Here is a 21,713-nt window from a genome sequence, read left to right on the forward strand (position 1 = left end):
AAATAAATAAATAAATATAGCTGCTGTTGAAAGACAGAAAGAAAATACATCTTCTTTAATGACTTGTAAAGCACCACACTTAACAGCTAGACAAAAATGAAAACACAGGAAACAGACCACACCATTAGACAAGCTCTAGTGACACAGGGAGAAAAATTTGATGAGGATCCTGTCACAGAGATTCCTCCAAATTCTCCATCCCGGGGTGTGATCATCATGCTATCCAAGGATCCTCCAAGACTGAGGGCTATCTAATGATCTACTGCAAACACAAGGCCATCTATGCAAAATGCATCTCCACACTGTCTCTGGGGTGGTCCCATAATACCAGAGAATTAGTCCCACATGGATGACTGCCCCTAGGTCCCTTCTATAGATACTGGGAGGGACAGGAAAAGACCCCCCCTTTCCACAGATGTATTTAATTTTAGATCAACATACTGCGGTTAGCTTTAAAGCTAACCAATGCTGCCAGCAGGAACATATTGGCAGCATTATGCGTGTTCTGGCTGACTGCCAGGGAGGTTTCCAAAGGCCAAGGCCCTCTGTAAAAAGAGCAGTTGGTCCTGGAAAAGTTCTGACAGCAAAGCCATCCTAGCCAATCTTAAATTACTGCAACAGCACAATTGATACACACAGTGAAAAGAATGAAATCTTCAGACTTTTTGTTTCCACCTTGCCATAATCATATTGTCGCCTACAAATGAAGTCAAGTGAACAGGTAAATGCAGCCAACAACAATATACATTATTAGAAATTAGAAACAGAGACCTATTAGAATGACTAGACCAGCCTGGACAAGACTGTCACGGGAAGTGTAATTCCTGGAGTGACACAGAATTTAAGGCCAGAAGGGACCATCAGATCATGTAGTCTGACCACCTCTACATCATGAGCCACTAAATTTCACCCCAATAGCTCTATATGCACCTCCATGACTTTAGTCCTCAAGAGATAAAAGCCTGGTTATATTGGGTCATAATTATGCCACTGAGACCTAACCCACAATGTTAAGCTAGCTACTGCCTCCTGGGGAGGTGGTTTACCTACACCGACAGAAGAACCCCCCTCACTGGCATATGCAGCGTTTTCACTGAAGCGCTACAGCAGTGCTTCTGCAGCATTTTAAGTGTAAACTAGCCCTAAGCTGTTGTGTGCCACAGGCAGAGGATAGGAGAGACTAAGGTGCTACCAATATCCGAGGCCCCTGAAATAACAGGAAATTGATTGGCGAGATATGCCCAGATGACTAAGCAAACCATAACACATGCTGCAGAGAAAAAGTAAAATATTCCGAAGGACAAGCAACACACTAAATATCTTCTACCTATTAAGGACAGCAAGCAAAATAAAATAAACTTGACAAGATGAGAGATTAGGAAAATAAAATTATACTTTAATTTTTCTACAGCATGCAAGAATAAATTTAATTAAAAATCAAATTTACAGCACAGATATGCTTGATTATAATAGGTCATAATATCAATGTATAAGTTAACATAAGTATAGCTGCATTCGTATAGTCTAACCTCAAAATACAATTTATTACATGAAAAGTTTCTTACTGATGGAACTTAAGAGTTGTGTTTTGAGAAAAGCAACATGAGAAAAATAACGGACGTATCACACACTTAAAAACACAAGTTCAGACAACAATAAAAGTCAAAACCACATAAAAGACAGAGAAAAAATGACACAAACTTCATTGCTACAATTTGAGTCATTGTATTCATTTGAAACATTGCAAAAAACGTTAAAAAAATATTCACAATTTAAATATTGAATTCAGTTGATAACTGCTAATAAAATTATTTTAAGTGTATAGAGAGAAAAGACGTTTTAAAATAAGTTCTAAGAGACTTGTGCTTATTTTCAATACATTAACTCCCTTTTTCATAGTAGGAGGCTTCTTACATCACAAAGACAGACTGGATGGAAATTAATCTTTGGAGAAGTGTTGCAACATTAAAAATCAGCCAAAGCCACCAAACCTAAAAATGAATACGTTTTGGTGTCCAAAGGCAACAGTCTATTTGCTGACCACAACAACAATCTCACATTTTACTTGGCACAGTTACAGCAACAATGAACAGAAAGGATTTGTTACAAAGGAAGAAAAAAAAAAGAAGCACAGTCAAAATGATGCATTTCTGACAACCGTTTTTGTTTTTAAGTAAAAAGTTAACGGTTCAAATGCCCCTCTCCGGAAACTGCTATACAGGTTTCAAACATGTCCACCCTGGTAATTATTGAGCTGTTACAAAAGATATCAGACTGACCATCAGGGCTGGCACTTCCATTTAGGCGACCTAGGCGGTTGCCTAGGATGCCAGGATTTGGGAGGGTGGCATTTTGCGGCCCTCGGCGGCAATTCGGCGGCGGGAGGTCCTTCTGCACTCCAGGTCTTCGGCGGCAGTTTGGCGGCAGGTCCTTCACTTGCTCCAAGACCCGCAGCTGAAGTGCCCCGAAGACTGGGAGTGCGGAAGGACCCCTCCCGCCGCCAAACTGGAGCGCGGAAGGACCCCCCCACCTAGGGCGCCAAAAACCCTGGCGCTGCTCCTGCTGACCATCCACAGCATGCTTTGTCAGAGATATGGCATCTTCAGGAGACAAAATACACACACTGCAGGTGAAATCATGGCCCCATTGAAGTCAATGGCAGAACTCCCGTTGATTTCAGTGGGGGGGGGGGGCAAAATTTCATCCATAAGGTTTTTCCATGCTTTCTAATAATATTTCTGTGTGCCTTCAAATTTCTTTAAAAACTGAAGTTGCAAGTTTGAAAAAGAGATACAACAGTAAAGATAAAATACTTTTGTCTCTTTTCTTTCACATCCAATCATCTTCGTTTTTGAGTTAGCGAACGTGTTAACAAAGACTGTGAAACACAATTTTTAATCTTTCAGCCAATCCTAAACCATTAGGGTTCCAATCCTGCTTACTTTACTCACAAAAGTAGTTCTTTTGATTATAGTAGGATCACTTGCAGGAATAAGGTGAAGGGAGATCTTTTATAATTTTTTCATCTATTCAAGAGCCTAAATATCACATATTCATGTGAAAGAATATCCTTGATAGTATGATTGTCTATTTCCATATAAACTCTGAATCACAAAGCATAAAATAAGAGATTTGCTTTTTAGACCTTTTTTAAAAAAAAAAATTAATTAAGGCTTTCCACATCACAAGGCACTGTTAATGTTAAGGGGAAAAAAAGTTTGGTTAAAAATGAAAATATGGGTCCATGTTTATTTGACCCTAAACCAGTCCAACCGTCCCTACACAAGGGATATCTATGAGTTTACACAATAAGTAAACACATAAAAGGACATATAAATATAACTCTCATATACACAATGTATTTATGACGCTCTAAACCTCAAAAAGAGCCCATCGCCTTTTATTTAGGATGGTAGGCTTTTTCCTTGCTTTTAAACAGTGACCATGAGAGAGAAGTTGAAAGAGGAAAAATGGGACAGTTTAGGTAGCTGGGTTTACCCAAACGAATAATTAACTTTTTTCCCCTTTTTGTTTCAAATACAGAATACAGTATCTGCTGAGCGGTAAGACAAAGTTGCAAAAGGTGAAAGGAGGTAGACAGGTTCCAAAAGACAAAATTGACACTAGGTAGAATGAATGAAGTAATATCAGCAGCAAGGCTTACTACTGATTAGTATGTAGGATGTGTTCCCTCTGTGCCCAATCCCCAGATGATGGGAGTCTTTCAGTCTTTCCTTCTTTACTTCAAGATGTAGAAACTCATGCTTTTAGTTCTGGGGGGTCTCCAATTCAATCCCCGGTGCTAGTCCAGATGAGAGCCATCACATAAGTGGGGGCTATGCCAGAATTTTAATCTGGACTTGCATGCATCTTCTTATTTTAAATAACTATTTCCAGTTTTCTGACATGTAGGGTTGACAACTGTTTAATCACACAAACCCAAAACACCCTTGCCCTGCCCCTCCCCAGAGTCCCATCCCGCATCCCTCAATCGCTTGCTCTCCCCCACCCTCACTCACTTTCACTGGGCTGGGGCAGCAGGTTGGAGTGTAGGAGGGGACTCTGGGCTGAGCCTGGGGCAGGGAGGTTGGAGTGCAGGAGGGGGTGCGGGGTACAAGCCCTGGGAAGGAGTTTGAGTGCTGGAGGGGACTCCTGGCTGGGGCAGGAGACTGGAGTGTGGGAGGGAATGCGGGGTGCAGGCTCTGTGAGCAAGTTGGGTGCAAGATGGGGCTCAGGGCTGGGGTGCAGAATGGGTGAGGGATGCAGGCTTAGGCTGGGAGGTGCTTACTTCAGGCGGCTCCCAGGTCGCAGCGCAGCAGGGCTAACGCAGGCTCCCTGCCTGTCCAGGCTCCACGTCACTCCTGGAAGTGGCCAGCATGCCTCTGCAGCCCCTGGGGGGGGCAGGGGACTCCATGTGCTGCCCCCACTCTGAGCACCAATGCCACAGTTCCCATTGGCCTGGAATTGCAGCCAAGGGGAGCTGCGGGGACAGAGCCCACTGTGCCATGGACCAGGAGCCGCCCAAGGTAAGCGGGGCCAGGGGGCTCCCCACACCATTCCAGAAGCAGTCAGCACATCTCTGCAGCACCTGGAGCAGACAGGGGCAGGTGGCTCCATGTGCTGCCCGCACTAATAGGAGCCAATCCCACAGCTCCCATTGGCCACACTTCCTGGCCGACAGGAGATGCGGAGTCAGCGCTGGGGGGGGAGAGCAGTGCACAGAGATCCCCCACCCCCTCTGCCACCAGTCACGGGGATGTGCCGGCTGCTTCCAGGAGCATCACGGGACCTGGGCAGGCAGAGAACCTGCCTTAGCCCTGCAGCACCACCAGACTTTCAGTGGCCTAAAATCTCCCGGTTTGGCTTCAGTAGCCTCCAAGGAGATAGGGCCTGAAACCAGGAGGGTTGGCAATCCTACTGATAGGGGTGAAAATATCAGTTATTTATACTGATTGATTGTACAGCTGAAAATTAAGCAGCCTATTTCCATCCTTTTACAGATATTATAAAGTCACTATCTACACTGTATTGGGTACATAAGTTAAAATCACTTCAGTTTAATAGTTTACCTGGATGTTATGGTTGCAGAACAAAGCTGCGTTAAGACAGTCTGATACAGTAAAAACACCTCGCCCCCAATAAATAAATAAAAATCCAAAACTAAAACTTTTTCCCCATTCACACTATCCAGAAAAACCTGAGTAAGTTTTAGAACTGGTCCAGTCATACATATTTCCTGTGCAAACAGAGCCTGTATTCGGATAGACAGAGGTATAGAAAACAGATGAACAATATTTCTTTCTATAGGTGCTTATTTATTCTGTCCATGGAAAAGCCTTCTTTTTTCAAAAATAGTGGGAAACACAAGTGCCACTAATCTATTATTATTTATCATAGTGCCTAAGAGCCATACTCATGGATCACGACCCCACTGTGCAAGGTGCTATGCAAATACAGAACCCAAAGATGGTCCCTGTCTCAGAGTTTGCAGTCTAAGACAAGAATTCATCAAATACTTCTGACGGAGAAAGCTCTAGAATGCATAGGATCTGACAGGAGAAACTGTACCAAGCCTCAGAAAAGCTGGAAGTCTACTGGCCATGTGTATATGTGAAATAGTTATTCAATTACATTCCTTTAAATCCAGAAAAGAATGCGAAGAGGAAAATTATGCACAATCATGAAGAGTGGACAGCATCTTCACATATCTAAAAGATTTTTTGCTATTTTAAAAAGAGGGGAAACCATCACACTTGTCCCTCAGACACTGAAATAAATCTGCATAATATTTCCAGCACAAACCACTTCTATTGGCAGTATACATCTCATTTAGTATTTGCACTGTCAGAAGTTAACTAAAATACTTTGAAAGAAATCAAAAATGTTTAAAGTTGTAAGTAATTGGGAATACTTGCTTTACTTTAAAAAGTACAAGTAAATACTGTAAGAGTTAATTTAAAAACAAAAACTGTCAACATAGGAATTGCCATACTGGAGCAGAGTAGTGGCCCACCTAGTTTAGATTCTGCCTCCAACAGTGGCCAGTGCCAGATGTTTTGGAAGAAACTCTGCAGAAGTAGGCAGTTAGAAGGAAACTTTACTGGGGTTTGGTTATCATATAACAACAGCCAATGGTTGTAAGTTGGTTGATGCCCAGAAGCATGGAGGTTTGCATCCCTTCTAAAGTTCTTGTTTAATAATTTAAAAAAAAATTTACTATTATAACTCAATTCACAGTTCTGTGTTTCTCCTGCAAGGCTGACACCATTGCATATACCCAAAACAGCACGGAAAACTCAATTTTTTTAGGCTTTTTGATGAGCCTCTAGCATCTTCAACTATTTTAGTGAACACCCCCTACAAATGCAGGTCCTAGAAGGTACGTAAAAGGAGTCATAATTGGATAGACTTCCAAATTCCCACAACTGGGTCACCTCTAAATCATTCTGAAATATGCCTTTTCCTGTGATTACTCCTTCTGCCACCCATCACAGAAGCCCATCCTAAGCCATCCTGCCTCAGAGCACTTTTCCCCAAGTCTCTTGTAGCTCCTCCCCTACACTCAGATGCCTCCGCCCTTTTCCTTACCTATCTGCCTTTCACCCTCTACTACAGGTACCTGTGTTTAGAAAAAGAGGCTGTTACTACCTGCTATTCATCACAAGCAGGAAGGTGGCCACCTTCCTGCTAGGTAGGCCATTCATCCAGTTTTAAACCACACAGTCCTGCTTTTGTAATACATGTCCCATGTCTGGTAATGAAACAAAACCACATCTGATTTTGTCTGGTAGCACAGACAACCAGGGACACCATTTTGAAGAGAGCACTGCTCTGCCCCCAACCAGCATGACCTCACATGTACCCCAGCAGTGTGACATTCCTGGAAGCAGTGGAACATCCAGTATTTTGGGGATGCGTAATTGGCCACCCTATTTCCTACGTATGTTGCTTCCCCAGTTGACTGCTTCCGAGACTACTGTAGTAATTGGGGAATGAGGCAGCGGACAGGCAAAGACACAGCATCCCCTCCCCACTGAACAGTTCCTAGCAGAAGCAGGAACCACCGGCAGTGAACACAGATATTTGACAGCCTTCACGGCTCCCTGCTCTCTTCTCTGGCACTCCTACTGGTTCTACCCCACACCCCAGATCAAAGGAAAAGCAGCCCTCGCCACTCAATGTTCCTTTTGCAATAGCTTCTACAAGGCCCCCTGAACTCAAGTTTCCATGTCCTGCAAAAACTGCTGGTGTAGGATTTACACCTATGGAAGAAAAGGAGGAAATTATTTTCAAGGGTTTTTTTAAAGTGTGTTATTTATATTTATAGTCTCAAATACAGTGTTCAGGAGCATAAACAGGCTTTTGGCTTTACTTACTTTTAAAAGCATTTCTGCTCACCTTTCAAGTCACTTAATATCTCACGTTAAGTCTTGCAGCTGATGCCAAGGATTCTATTACAATGAACTGTATGAATGGTCAGCCTTGACATGTCCCATTGAACAAAGGATATCCAGAATACAATCAACTACAAAGTCTTTTTTGTTGTTGTGTGTTTGTATAGTACCTAGTACAATAGTGCCCTGCTCCATGCATAGGGTTCCTATGTGCTATCACAAAACAAAAATAATAAAAGCCAAGAAACAGGCTGTAAAGGTTACTGATCCACTTATAGGCTTTTAGCTTTAAATTATTCAAAACCAGATGGAATTAGATGTTCAATTACTAGAGTGTTCTGCCCCGCAGAACATCTTGATAGTAACTTTCACTATTTAAGAATACAATTACAATCAGCTCTAAGAATTAAAGATCTTTAGTTAGAACTGTATTCCCTACACCTACTCACACTTCCCTTATAACTGCTGAATATTTTTCCCCCACTATTCATCATATCACATGCTGAGTAGCCACAATATTATTTCTGTTCTGATTTCCACTTACTCTAGCAATATCTTTTATCTTTAGCTCTTCTGTGCCCATTAATCCGCCTACAAATAATGGGTAAGTGCCAAGACTATTAGAGCCCTGTAATTTTTAAATCTGACACTTGCTCTGAAGTGTAAACCATACAATCATGCAGGATAGTGGTTAGAATCCAGGGCCCATTAAAAAGCAACGAGAGTATTGCCATTGACTGCAACAGGGTCAGCCTATCACAGGCTGTACAAGTGCAAGGTGGGGAGAGGGAGAAGAACAGCATATTAGCTTTATAATTAGCAACACATATCCATCATTTACTTTCCTTCTCTCCTTTTTCTCCCACTATAACACATCAAAATAAATAATCACATCACTAAGTGATGTGTACTAAAGTCAGAACATTTAAGAAGGAAAATCATTTTAACAAATGCACAGTTAACATTAAAATAAAGAAAGTTGGTTACTATACCTGTGCCCCTGAGTCTTGAAATTCTTTGCAAGCTTCTGGGAATATATCAAATGCAACAACAGGATATCCGTGTTTTACCAGGTTTTTTGCCATTGGATTTCCCATGTTACCAAGCCCAATGAATCCAACTGGGGTTTTGGAGGCCATTGCCCTAGAACACACTGATTTCAATACAATAAATGAATATTCTGGAGAAATACACCTTAAAACATAAAGAGTAAGATCTAGTGAGCAATTTAGCTGGCATCATTTAAACATGGGGGGGGGGGAAGAGGAGTAACTTCAAACCCAGTTATATTTAAATTTCATTAAGTGGACAGATTTAAATCCTATTCAGGTAAACCGTAAACAGTGTCCCATTACTTTTTACCAATATAATCTCAATCTGAGACAAAGCAATTTTACATTTTAATTTAATTTTAAAAACATTTCTCCAGCTTAAATATTGGACATTTTTTAATTGAATCTTAATGAATGATACCTAATCAATAACCCTGGAGACAGGAATCCCATTCAGCCACAGAACAGATAAGGTGGATGAGGTAATAGCTTTTATTGGACCAACTTCTGTTGGTGAAAGAGACAAGCTTTCATGCTATACAGAGCTCTTCCTCAGGCCTGGGAAAGGTATTGAGTGTCACAGCTAAGTATAAGGTCACAGCTTAAGTAGTTAGCATATATTCTAAAGGACTGTTCAAGGTGGCATGGTCGGTTAACACCCCTATAGTCACAGGACAAAAAGAGGAGTTAGTGGATTACAGATTGTTTTAATAAATCATAAATCCAGTGTCTTTTTTAAGACAATGGTACATAGCATCTAGCAAAAGTTATGAATTTAAACGCCCAGGCTTGTCTTTTGAAAGTGTTGTGCAGATATCCTTTGAAGAGGAGGACTGATAGATCAGATAAAGAGTGATTACTTTTTGAAAAGTGTTCACCCACAGATGATTTGGCATTTTGTCTTTTGTCATTTTCCTGTGTGAATTCATCTGAGAGTGTACCGATTATCTGGTTTCTCCCACATAGTTGTTATTTGGCCATTTAGTGCACTGGATGAGGTACACCGCACGTTGTGATAGGAATGTGTAAGACCCATGGATCTCGAAAGGTGTTTTGTGGGGGGTGTTGATCATTGCAGCAGAGACATGTTTGCTGGTTTTGCAACTGTTATTGTGGCAGGGTCTGATGCCACTCTGAGTTGGTATATCCTGCTCTGTGGGGAGCCTGCTTCTGATAATTAGGTTGGGCGGGTTGTTTGAAGGTCAGAAGAGGTTAAGGAAAGATTTCTTTCGCAGAGTACCTTTCTCAGACCTGAGGAAGAGCTCCATGTAGCTTAAAACCTTGTCTCTCTCACCAAAAGAAGTTGGTCCAATAAAAGATATTACCTCACCCACCTTGTCTCTCTAATATCCCGGGACCAACACGGCTACACACCACCACTGCATACAACAAAGGGGAAAGGTGTCAGGTGGCTGAAATAAAGGCTGCTTCTCACAGACACAGAGGGCTCTCACTTGGGATTAAGGACAAAGGGGGAGAGCTGGAGCCAGAAACGGATTCCAGCTTGGTTGGCTGAGTGCACTGGCTTGGCCAGGATGGATTATAACCTTTGCTTCTCTTTGCTAACCTGAGGACTTTCAGATTCTGTATGCCAGGTGACTAATATATTACCTTGTTTTGAAAAGGCTACCTATTGTAGCTGCAAATACTCACTGAGAGCATTGCATCCTGAAGGGGTACAGGACAAGCCTCCTGCACATGTCTAACTTGGCTGAATTCACAGCAGAAAGGTCCAGTCATGGAGGCCACAGGCCTGCCCCTTCAGAACTGTGAGAACCACTAGGGCTCGGCACACTAAAGGAGTTACTCCCAAGAGACTGGTTAGGCTAGGGCATAGACCAGACCCTGTTGTTCTGTGAAAACCACCAATTCATTTCACATAGGTTGCCAAACCACTATCAATGGTGACTGGCCACTACTGTCTGTGGCCAAATGTAAGCCACTGAAAGAGAAAGTCTCAACTACACATTATGAGTCCCTTGAACAATGACAAAGATTATTTATAAAATGCTAAAGTCTTCACTGTAGGAACAACTTTCATAAAATACAAAAAATGACAAAAATATAACATGATGTACAATATACTAATACCATGTGCTATGGCAGTTTATGGATAAATGGAAAATAATGTAGTTTTCAGCCATTTTTAGCACAAGCTACTGTGTATGAGTATATAAGGTCAGGCAATGCATAATTCCCATAAATACCAATGTACAATAATTCCTTTCTAATCATTCTAAATTAAAATAATCCTAGCTCAATGCTAGGGCAGACGGCAGTTTTTAGGTCTCACTGCCAGTTACAGAAGACAATTTTTCTTTGAAACGAAGAGAAAATCTCATTCAAATTAAACTATCCAAACTCAAAATTGCATATCCTATACTTCGCCTTTGAAATGTCTCATTGCTTAAAGCAGAATTTTTCTTAGTTCAGAAAACACTTCATTAATTATTTTAAAGTTTTTTTCTGACATTAAAGTGCCTTCTTAGCTAAGAACAGTCAGGCTCTTATTTACATCACTATTTTGTTAGCATCATATTTTATAAGTCAGGAGTATCGAGAGGACTGCTGTTAAGCCTTGGTTTCCACAAATGCCAACAACAATTATCTGGCTGGATAAATAGTCAGTTTAAAAACAAAAAAAAGAAGATTACACTATAATTTATATACATGTTCTACTATCTATATGTCCAAGTATGCAAAGAGCAAATCTCTATAAAACACGTTAAACATGCCAAACATAGTAAACAACTGAACAAAGAGCCAACATATACCCCTGACAATACCCTTCCTGAAATCTAGTCCTCTCTTGGCTTCTGTGATTCTGACCTCTCTTGGTTCTCCTCTTGTCTTTTTAATTGCTCCTTCAGCATGTCCTTCAAAGGATCTGCCTCATATCCCCCTCCCCGCAACTTTCTGTGGGGATTTCACAGGGCTCCATCCCTAGTCCCCTTCTCTTTTCCCGCTATACATTATCTCTGGGTAATCTCATCCACAAATTCAAGGACAGTCTCTATGCTGTTGACTAAGGCTAAGATTTTGTCAAGGATATTTTTAGTAAAAAAGTCACGGACAGCTTACAGGCAAAAAAGAAAAATTCACAGAAGCCATGAACTGTCTGTGACTTTTATTAAAAATATTGTGACAAAATGGGGATCTGCAGGTCCTCACACCACCAGAAGCGGGGTAGCTGCACAGGGGCTAGGAGCCGCCTGCAGCAGCTGGGGAATGTGGGGTGCCCCTGCCGCCCACAGCTCCAGGGACCTACAGCAGCTGGGAGCTCAGGGGTTACCCCGCCATGGCCAGGAGCTGCAGGGGGGTTCCCCACTGCCTGCAAAGTCCGGGAGCTTGGGGTTTCTCCCACAGCCGATGGCAGCTGGGAGCTTGGGGGTTCCCACACTGCCTGCAGCGAATGGAAGCTGGCAGCTGGGAGTTGCAGGGGAATGCCAGAGGTAGCAGGGGTCAGGAGAACATCTCCCACCGACAGCCTTGGTGCGGACAGTGCTTAGGTTGCTGTAATTTGTGTCACTCAGGGTGGTGGCTTTTTCACTCCCGAGCAACACAAGTTATATCGAGGTAAGTGGCAGTGTAGATCTGCCCTGAGCTAAACAGAGAAAGAATGGACCTATACCCTGGTGGTTAGGGCACTCATCTAGTACACTGGAGACTCAAATTCAAGTTCCTGCTCTAATGACCAGATAGTCCTAGAAAGTGGAACAGCTTCAATAGGAGAAATTGAGCAAGCCCTGTCCCCAGAATACCCCATAGCTTAGTGGTTGAGGCAGTCGCCTCTAATGAGGAAACTCAAATTTAAATCCCTTCTTTACATCAGGAAAAGGGAGAAACAGAAAGGTCTCCCACAGCCCAGATGACTGCTCTAATCACTGTGCTAAGGTTTTAAGGGAGGCCACTTCCTCCTCTTCTGAGTCCTCAATTAAAAAAAAAAAAAAAAAAAAGAAAAAAAAGTTGTGTCAAATAGTTTAGGGCCAGTTTGTGAATACACCGCTACCTCAATATAACACCACCCAATAGAACATAGATTTGGATATAATGTGGTAAAGCAGTGCGCTGGGGGAGGAGGGGGCAGCTGCTCACTCTGGTGGATCAAAGCAAGTACAGTATAACATGGTTTCACCCATAACGCGGTACAAGGACAGCGTTATATCAAGGTAGAGGTGTAGTTTTGAGCTGACCAAACTGCAGTTTTTGGCAAATAAACTATTTGTGCAAATTTTTTACACAGCTCCTAACCAAGTTAATCTACCCTTCACTTATCAGGAATAGAACCACAAACATTGGTTAAGCATATGGGTCAGACTGCATAAGCATAGATACAACTTTGTTAATTCTGGCAGAATTGTGCCTACGTACATTAGAAGTTAACTTGGCTTGGTTATAATGTCTTCAGGCTCAATACCTGAAATACTTGCAATTGCTCTGTTGTCATGAAGAAATTCTTGGCTAGGCCTTCCCTTCATTTTACTCACAAACAAACTCTCATCCTGCAATCAAATCTGTGCAAGCAGATCCTTTCGCCCGTTTACATCGAGGATCTACCTGTGCTGATTCAGTTGCAGGATCAGGGCCTTAGAATAGAAGGATTTCAAGACTATAAATTTAAACGTCTCTTTTAAAATGAGTCTATAAGAGTACTACTAAAATATGATTTCACAGTTTTGCTGAAGAATTCTATAAAACTGAGTGAATCTCTGAATGCCTGTTCCTTGATTAACATTAAACAGGCAATTGCTGATCAATGGGTAAGATACTTCCACCATAGATGCCCCCTTGCCTTAATTTCCTCATGAAGGTAAGTATTATTTTACAGACACTGGGCTGTTGGGAGGATTAACAAACAATGTTTGTACTTAAAGATAAAACTCCTAAATTTTTTTTCCCCAAACATGCATGTAATGTTACAATTCATATTTGACTCTGTGATTAAATACTATATTGGATTTGTTCTCTTTTCATCCCACTTGTCAATAGGCTAATAGAGCTAATCTGCATTAGAACACTAAAGTTCGTGGTGCTTCAGTCAACTGTAGGGCACCAACAGAAGCACCAACCAATTGGGTAGATACACATTATCAACCAATTGAGGAGGTCCATGTTACCAACCCTGAATTGATATAAGGTTTGTTTGTGTCCACAACAGGGCTGCCTAACACAGATTCAGTGGGAATGGGGAGAGGGCTGTCATCTTTGTCAAAAACAACAGCACTCCCTCAGTTAGCAAAACTTCTTACTTTGCCAGAAAGCCTCTCCACTAACCCACTATACCTCCTTCAGCAATCAGCAGTCCTATCCCAGAAGTGCCTCCCAGGAAGGGTTCCCCCCTCCTCATCATGACCCTACATAGTTTAATCTCAATCTCTCTCCCCCCGACCCCAATCCATCCATCTGGAAATTACCAGATGGAACTGCACACCTTGGCCATCCGATACCCTCATACAGACATGTCCACAACCACAAATACTCTCCCTACATGTTTCTCTCTTAGCTAAATTTATGCCTCCTGTACAAATGTACGAAGTCAGCAATGCAAGTGTGGTTTGAACCGCTACTTGCAGCTGGCAAACAAGCCACTAAGGAACTCACAGCAAGTGTGCTAAGGAGGTTCACTGGCTGAGGGAGCTGTCAGATCGGAGAACTGTCAGAGTTGACTGAACCAGTCATGACACTGTGGACATTACAATCAACTGACCTCTCTAAAACCAGGCAAACCCTTAGACTAACCAGAATTAATGAGGGAGGATGACAAGACTGATATGAGTGTAGAAAGAAAGAAAAGGGGAGAACATATGGATGACTGGCACTGCCTTTAACAGGCAACTGTATGTTACATTTAAGGCACCCAGTCCTGCAGACACTTCTCACAGTCAATGGGACTTTATGATAACATACAAGTGCTTGCAGCAGAATCAATTTAAGCACCTAGGGTATGTCTACACTGCACTATAAGACAGCCCTTAAGCTCGGGTTCAAGGCTAACCCTCCTTGCATCTACACTGCTTTGCACCAACCCAGGGCTCTGACCCAGGGTCCAAGCACGAGTCAAGCCAGGGCCCAGGGTTTGAGCCCTACTGCTTTGTACTGTAGACACTTGACTCGTGTCCTGGGAGTCTGCCAGAAGTATTACACAATGGACCAACTTTCTTAGTCCTCTCTATCCCAATAATCTGTAATTGACTCCATTGAAAACGGAAGCCACGCCCACTCCTTGGAGTATGGCAGCTGCTCCTGTCAACGTTAACCCATTCTCTTCTGATCACTGAGCTGCAAGCTGATTAGTGAGCCTCCTGGGTTTGCAATGGAGACTGAGCAGAGGAAGTCTTCTGCAAAGCATGCTGCTTTGTGGTCATGGGAGCACAGCCAGCTTTTGGTTAATCTCTGGTCAGGAGACAGCACTGATTACAGTGGCATCCAAATAGGTCTGTAGACATCTCCAACGTGATTTTAATTTGACAAAAGCACATTCAACAACTATTCTACACCTGCTGAGAGAGTAATTAAACCCATCTTTTATCAGGGCTTATGAAGTCAGGGTATGGTTTCATAAGCCAAGGCAAAAGTGGGTATGCAGGGTCCTCCAGAAAAATGATGGGGACAGAAACTCTGTTTATGTCAATGTCATTTGGTGGGAATAGTGTCAGTCTGTCCACGAATGTAGATTCCTGAGCGGCAAAAAACCTGACATTATGAACATTTCCAGTACAGCCCACACTGATACTCCTAAGTCCCTATGGTCCAGGAGGATCTGCATAATAATGTAGTAGTACCCTTTACAGTTTATGTACTCCTTGAGGAGGGCAAACTGTTGGCACCCATCAATGGTCCCAGCACAGTTAGGAACCCTCATTCTCTTAAAGCCAGCAGTTACCTTCAGAATATCTTTAATGCCCGTCACCTCAGATACCTCCGCCACCATTTTACCCACAGCTTATTGTTTGTCAATGAACCTGTAGCAGTCCAGGGTAGCCAGCTTCCAGACACTTATAGCAACCCACTTCTGGACCAGCAAAGCTGACCTCAGTTGTCCCTCTTAATATTGAATGGTAGGAGCAAGCTGCTCACAAAGCTCCAGAAATGTAGCTTTCTTCATGCAAAAGTTCTGGACCCACTGCTGGTCATCCCAGGTCTGCATGATGATGTGTTCCCACCAGTCTGTGTTTGTGGCCCTGCACCAGAAGCACCAGTCTACGTAGAGAGCATCCGTGGCTATGCCAATTGTACTGAGCAGCTTCTGTCAGTGTAAGTTTATCATGCCATGTCAGGTTATTCTTCCTTCTCTTCTGCCACCACCTCCTCCTCTATCAGTAAATCTAATAGGTACCTTCGGTGGGGCAGAAAACATCGCCAAAATGTCCACCGGTGCCTCACAGATGCTATGCCAGTTCCTGACACAAGAGTGAAAACACAAGCAAGACAAGTTCTTCAAAAGTTGCCTCCTCCATGCTGCTGGCTCCAGTAGCTGGGAGCACAGAGACCAAAATGACTGCTCAGCAGACTGTGCTGGCAGGCTGTTCAAACTTCCTGTAACATGCAAGGTGGCCAGTAAAGTTTTCCCCACAGCACATCACAGTCATAGGGTAGAGTACCCACATTTCAGGAGGGCGCAAGAGACTCTGGGATATGGCTGGTCTGACTTAGGTCTGCATGCTGCAGTGTGGATGCTAGACCCCAGGTTCAACACGGGTTAGAAAAATCTTAATGCAGGGTTAAAACCAGCAAACAAACAAACAAAACAGTGTAGACATTCAAGCTCAGAGTTCCCTAACACAGGCCAGATGACTCAAATCCCACTAACCCTGGGCTAACATTGCAGTGTAGACATAACCTTAGAGTGAAATCCTGGCTTCAGTTAAATCAGTGGAAATTTTGCCATTGACTTCAATAGAGCCAGGATTTCAGCTCAGACAGTAGTCATTGCTCTCTTGGGTCTCCATGCAAAAATAAAGCATATTTGCGCCAACCTTAAAACCTGAAGTAATGGTTTGTTCTCTCCCTTCCCCATCAAAGATTATAGATCTCAAAGAAACAATTAAAGTTACTTTGTGGTACTTCAGGAGAACTGCATTCTGGATCTCCTCTCTCTTGCATGTGTTGACAACATTCAAGCTGTCATGTTTAAGACAGTAAACAAAATCATAATGCTACTTCAAAGCTTTTACAGAAACATCTTTATGAGTAGCATAGACAGCAAGTATGAAACATAGTGACAATTACTACTGATAATATTGTGGCAAAAAACACCAGATAGACCTATTCTCTGTACCATTTGTGTATTTAATTTAACTTCACTAACATATGACTAAGTGCATCCATAAATCTGTATTCCACCTGAACAACTAAAACCTTTTTTTAAAAGTCAGACTCAGAAGTGTGAAAAGCTTTAATGGATTGTGCTAGTGGAAGAGAGGTATTAAAGTAAAACAATGCCACTAAAAGTTCATTTTAAAATAAAATTAAGAGTCAGATATTTGTTTTATACTTTTATTTTACAGATCAATGAAAAGGCACTAGAAGCTTAAAAAATACTTTTTAAATAATAGAGTAGTTTCAAGTGCATCCTTTGCCGAGTCCCCTGTCAAATTTTGTGATTTTAAAGTCACATTCCCCCCCCCCTTTTTTTTTTTTTAAAAACATACACATATATTTCTCTTCTGTTACTATGCGAGAGACCCCTAATAAACACAAGGGGAACTGACAGAGCTACACAAGGAGAACAGTAAAATTGTCTATAAAATGAAGTGCTGTCAAATGCACAAAATAAACATTAGAAAGACTGTAGAAAAAGATTCTACAATTTATTTCACTTATAGTAATCTGAGGTGTTACTTGTAGCAACACAAGGTAGAACAACTTCAAACAAAAGTATGATATTTAAATCACCAGTGTCCCTTTAAAAGGAAAGATCGGAGACAGGGAAAAGGTTATAATTTGGGCCCTAAACCTGCATATACGCTTGCTTAACTTTGCATTCAACTGGCCTACCTCTGTGTGTAAAGTGAAGCAAATATATGCAGTAACAGGGTCTTGAATATAAAAAAGTGCTGCTGGATTCAGCTTTGGCTCAAAAATAATGAAATATAAATAACAAAGCAAGCAAAGTATGAGTACAGATTACAGGTATGAATAACAGGCTGTTTTAAGTCACTAGCTTCACATAAACTTCTGTGGGCTGTTTTAAACTCTACATATGATATTTTAAATAAACATGTTAAAATATTTATTACACTAAGGTACTCACAAGATTAAGTAAGTATTGATATGAGCCTCATATAATTTTACAACCTACATGGCTTTAATAGGGTGCACAATACTTGTAAAAGGTGCAAAACACAAGTGATAATCCTCTCGTGCTATGAAGCACATTTATCAGGGGTTTCAAAACCCAATGCATGTTTCATCTGAAGAATTAGAAGTTTGTCAGGGGTGGGGAGTCCTCCAACTGCACTTAAATCCCGAGTACAGCTCCTGTATGCTTGCAACCCCCCCAACCCCACCTCCACTGTTTTCACGTGATAAGAAGTTCTAGGGAGCTGCTGTCACTTGAGTGACTCACGCCAATTTAGCGAGGGGGGCAGGAAGAAGCAGCAGCAGCAGCATTTCTCTGACTGGTTCAACAAGGAGGCCTCAGCCTTTCAACGCAACTGGGCAACGACTTGCAACCCCAGCTCGCGCTGTTAAAATGTCACCAAAACACCCAAGGCAAAGAGGGAGAGGCGGGTCCTTACCCATTGCAACGCTGGCAGCACGCACCCTCCTGTGCTTGTATAACAGCCTGGCGGAGCCTCTGAGCATTAAAACTGCTGCCATGCCGCTTCCCCGAGCTCCACTCTGCGTGACCTCCGCTTAAACACCACCCCTGCCTCCCCGGGCTGCCCTCTCTGCCTGTGACCGTGGACGGGGAGGAGAGAGAGGAGACGAGTGACGGCCAAGATAGCCAACCACAGCTTGGCCTTGGCAGCCGCACACCAATGAGAGGGGACATCCTCCTGTCGGTGACGCGCCGCGTTCGCCTCCAGACTCATGATAGACAGGGGAGCCGCCTGCCTCTCTTCTCTGCTCTAAAACCGAAGGAGAAGGGCCGGGCTGTTCTGCTGGGCGGCGCCCGCTCGTGGGCAGTTGCTGCTGGAGCACCTGGGGACAAGGCGAGGTTTTCTCCACCCACCTCTGTGCCGCCTTCAGTTATCCTTAATTTATCCCCTCCTACTCCCATAAGGCATTTCCCACCCCCCCCATGCCATCCCAGCCTGCTTCTCTGCGCTACTGTCTGCACGTATGGCATTAACTAGAGAGGGGGCAAGCAGAGCAACCGCGTAGCTCCAGCGGGTGGTTAGCCAGCCAGTCTACACTTCATCCAGGTAGCCTCAACTCCGTGCAACTGCCACGCAAACGGTAACCACACGCACTAGTGCAACATCCTTTTTGGACTTAACTTCACAGTGCTTTAGGGTTACACACTCAAGTTTCCTTTGTCTCGCTGTGCCTGCCTCTCCCTTGCTGTGACAGCTTTTAGCTTGAATATTTCCACTGCCTGCAACCAATCAACAGAATCTTCTTGGTGTCTATAATAAACATCTCGAATTTTATCCTGCTTCTCAAAATCCCATCCTGCTGTAGCCCTAGAGTTCACCACCCTGTTAGCATTTTTATACACCCATCAATTACTTTTCAAATATTCTTGCATATAAAATCTTACATATTACATAGCTCATGTATTTTTTCCACTAGCTGGTGGGGTCATTTCTATTGTCATAATATATAATGCATAACTGTAATGTCATACAGAATTAATTAATTTTGGTAATTAATATAAGATCTGATCCTGCACATGTGCAAGTAAATACTCCCTTTTCTCCTGTTATATTTTGTTCTTACTGTTGAGATTAAAAAATATTTTGTTTTGAAAAGACTTTTGTTGTTGCTGTATTCACAACTAGTCACAGCTCCTGAAGGGAAGTTTCATGTTGCCAAACCTAGGCAGGCCTGCTGAGGAATCACAATTGGTACACAGGGTACTGTTGCCAAGGGACTGGGTCTAAGAGTGGGAGTATCATGGGATTCCCTGCCAGGACAGGTAAAGGGATTAAGGTTAAGAGCTGAGAGGGGAGGAGTGTACTCAGAAAGAATAGAAAGAAGTCAAAGGCGCAGCTAGGCTGGTGAAATGTGACCTTCTCCCTTTTCATTCTTCATTTTATTTCATCTTGAATTCCACATATGGGCCATTGCAGATGAAGAGGTGTAATTTTCCACTTGTCATAGTCAATGTAGATAATACTGTTTAAAATATAATTTAATTGAGTAACAATCCAGCACCTGGCACAATTAATAGATCCACTAATGAACTGTATAAAACAGCTGATCCAAAATCTATTCCTACATTGATTCCATGTAGAAATCAAAGAGGCTTGCTTCATTGGTCGCATTACACAGTGTAGGAACTAGAGGTAATTTGGAAATCAAGTTAAAGCACTAATAAACTGATAGGCTGACTGTTCTTGTTAAACCTTAAATTATTAGCATGCCAATATTATAATCTCAAAGAGAGGACTCTCGACTCCACCCATATTATAAACAAGATTCTGCTTTTCTTACTGTTCATCATATAGTAAGAAGTCCAGTGGATAGATCACATTACAACACAATGAATAAGGTACTTCATACATCACATGGCAATATCAACTAGAATGCAGGTTTTGGATTACATCAAATTTTAATTCAATTAGCAGCATTGTCAGATTAACATACTAAATTAGGCAACAATTTTTGTATCACTTACATATGATATTAAAAGTTAAGAATGACTAAAACAACAATAGTCTAGGAATCACCTTTTTCAGTACAAGGATTTAATTTACATGACTAGAAAGGTAGTTAAGACTGAAGCTACATTTCACTTAAAGCCAAATTTTACATCTTTTCTAAAATCTACAACAAATAAAATTTAAAAAGTCAAATCAGTTTGAAAATTGGTATGTCAGGTCAATAGCTAGAGTAGAGTTTGTAGAGAAAACGTATCATAATTTGAACAAGGGGTTCTCTGGAGGAGGTACTCTAAAAACTGATCTGTTTTCAAAATTGCACATACAGGGATAGGAACACAATAAATTTATATTTCTGGATTCCCTTTGCTGAAATCTAGTGCATAATGCCAAAGAAGGTCTAATACAAGAGATATTAATATGAATTAGACCTCCTATTTGGAACTTCAGACTGGAATGCTGCAGTGCTGGGGATATTGCCAGATAGCATGCAGACTCCTTATCGCAAGTACTGAAAAAGCTTCAGTGACAGTTCTCTTCCAAATCTAAAAGGGAATGTGGTGGGGATAGGCAAATGCTTGCTTCTCAGTGCAGAATATGAACTCAGGACCTCCCATACCACAGCACAGATGTCTACAACTTGAATTGAAGGAGTAATTCCTTTACTTGGTAACAGTAGTAGCCTAATATAGAGACTAGCCACTGCAAAGGAAGACATAATACACATTGAACCATTGAACTACACTTACACAGCCACATGAAAATACCCTTTGACCTAGGCATTATGAAGTATAATTCATTCACTTTTACAGCATAATAACTAGGAACAGAACCCACATCTTTCATATAGCAGAACTAACTTTTACTCACTTACCCTATTTTCTCACAGATATTTTGCCAAATCGACATTCTTGGCTGTACTGTCTGTACAACAAGACTACTTTTACATATTCATCTCTACACAGAGTAGTGAGACACACAGTTGAACTGCTTAGCAAATAGTTGCACATGATGGAATTTCTGTGTAGTATATGAGGCAGAGGGCTGCAGGAAGAGAAAACATGACACTGTGGCTAAAGCAATGGAATAGGACCCAGGAGATCTGGAGCCATTCTGACTTGCTAGCATTTTACACCCCTGCAAAGCCACAGAGGATCAGGTCCAGCTATTTTTTCTGAAAGAGCCTTTTCCTCTTTCACTGTGAAGGTTGAACAGTGCAAAGTGAAAGAGGTAATTGTGCTGTTATTTGTGAATTATATCCTCAGTGTTCAGGGACTGGACTGCTCTCTTACTGCATACTGCCCTGAATGTGGCTCTGGCTCCCTGACTCATTCATTACACATTATCCAATCTGTGCACTCAGTGCCAAACTCATCATTAGTGTAACTTCATAGGTGTAAATGACTACTCAAGGTGTAATGCAGGAGTGAATAAGAGAGTCAATGCATGCTTACAAGAGGGCACAGTTAAGGTTATATGTGTTCATGTGCAACTCA

The 21,713-nt window shown here is 42.1% G+C and overlaps 1 protein-coding gene across 2 annotated transcripts in view; it reads right to left on the bottom strand.

Moving 5' to 3' along the window:
• Positions 1 to 18,372, bottom strand: part of HIBADH (3-hydroxyisobutyrate dehydrogenase) — a 124,270-nt gene extending 105,898 nt beyond the window's left edge. The window contains exons 1-2 of one of the 2 annotated variants that reach the window (XM_050938707.1): positions 18,187 to 18,365; positions 8,387 to 8,547 (exon numbers count right to left, since the gene is read on the bottom strand). In XM_050938707.1, the coding sequence (XP_050794664.1) occupies positions 8,387 to 8,547; positions 18,187 to 18,268 (243 nt within the window). In that variant the 5' untranslated portion in view covers positions 18,269 to 18,365. Of the gene's footprint in view, positions 1 to 8,386; positions 8,548 to 18,186 lie in introns of both variants that reach the window. The other variant, XM_050938708.1, reaches the window with a different exon arrangement.
• Between the last annotated feature and the right edge of the window lie 3,341 nt (positions 18,373 to 21,713).

This window comes from Gopherus flavomarginatus, chromosome 2 (assembly GCF_025201925.1).
Source record: "Gopherus flavomarginatus isolate rGopFla2 chromosome 2, rGopFla2.mat.asm, whole genome shotgun sequence".
Lineage (NCBI taxonomy): Eukaryota > Metazoa > Chordata > Testudines > Testudinidae > Gopherus > Gopherus flavomarginatus.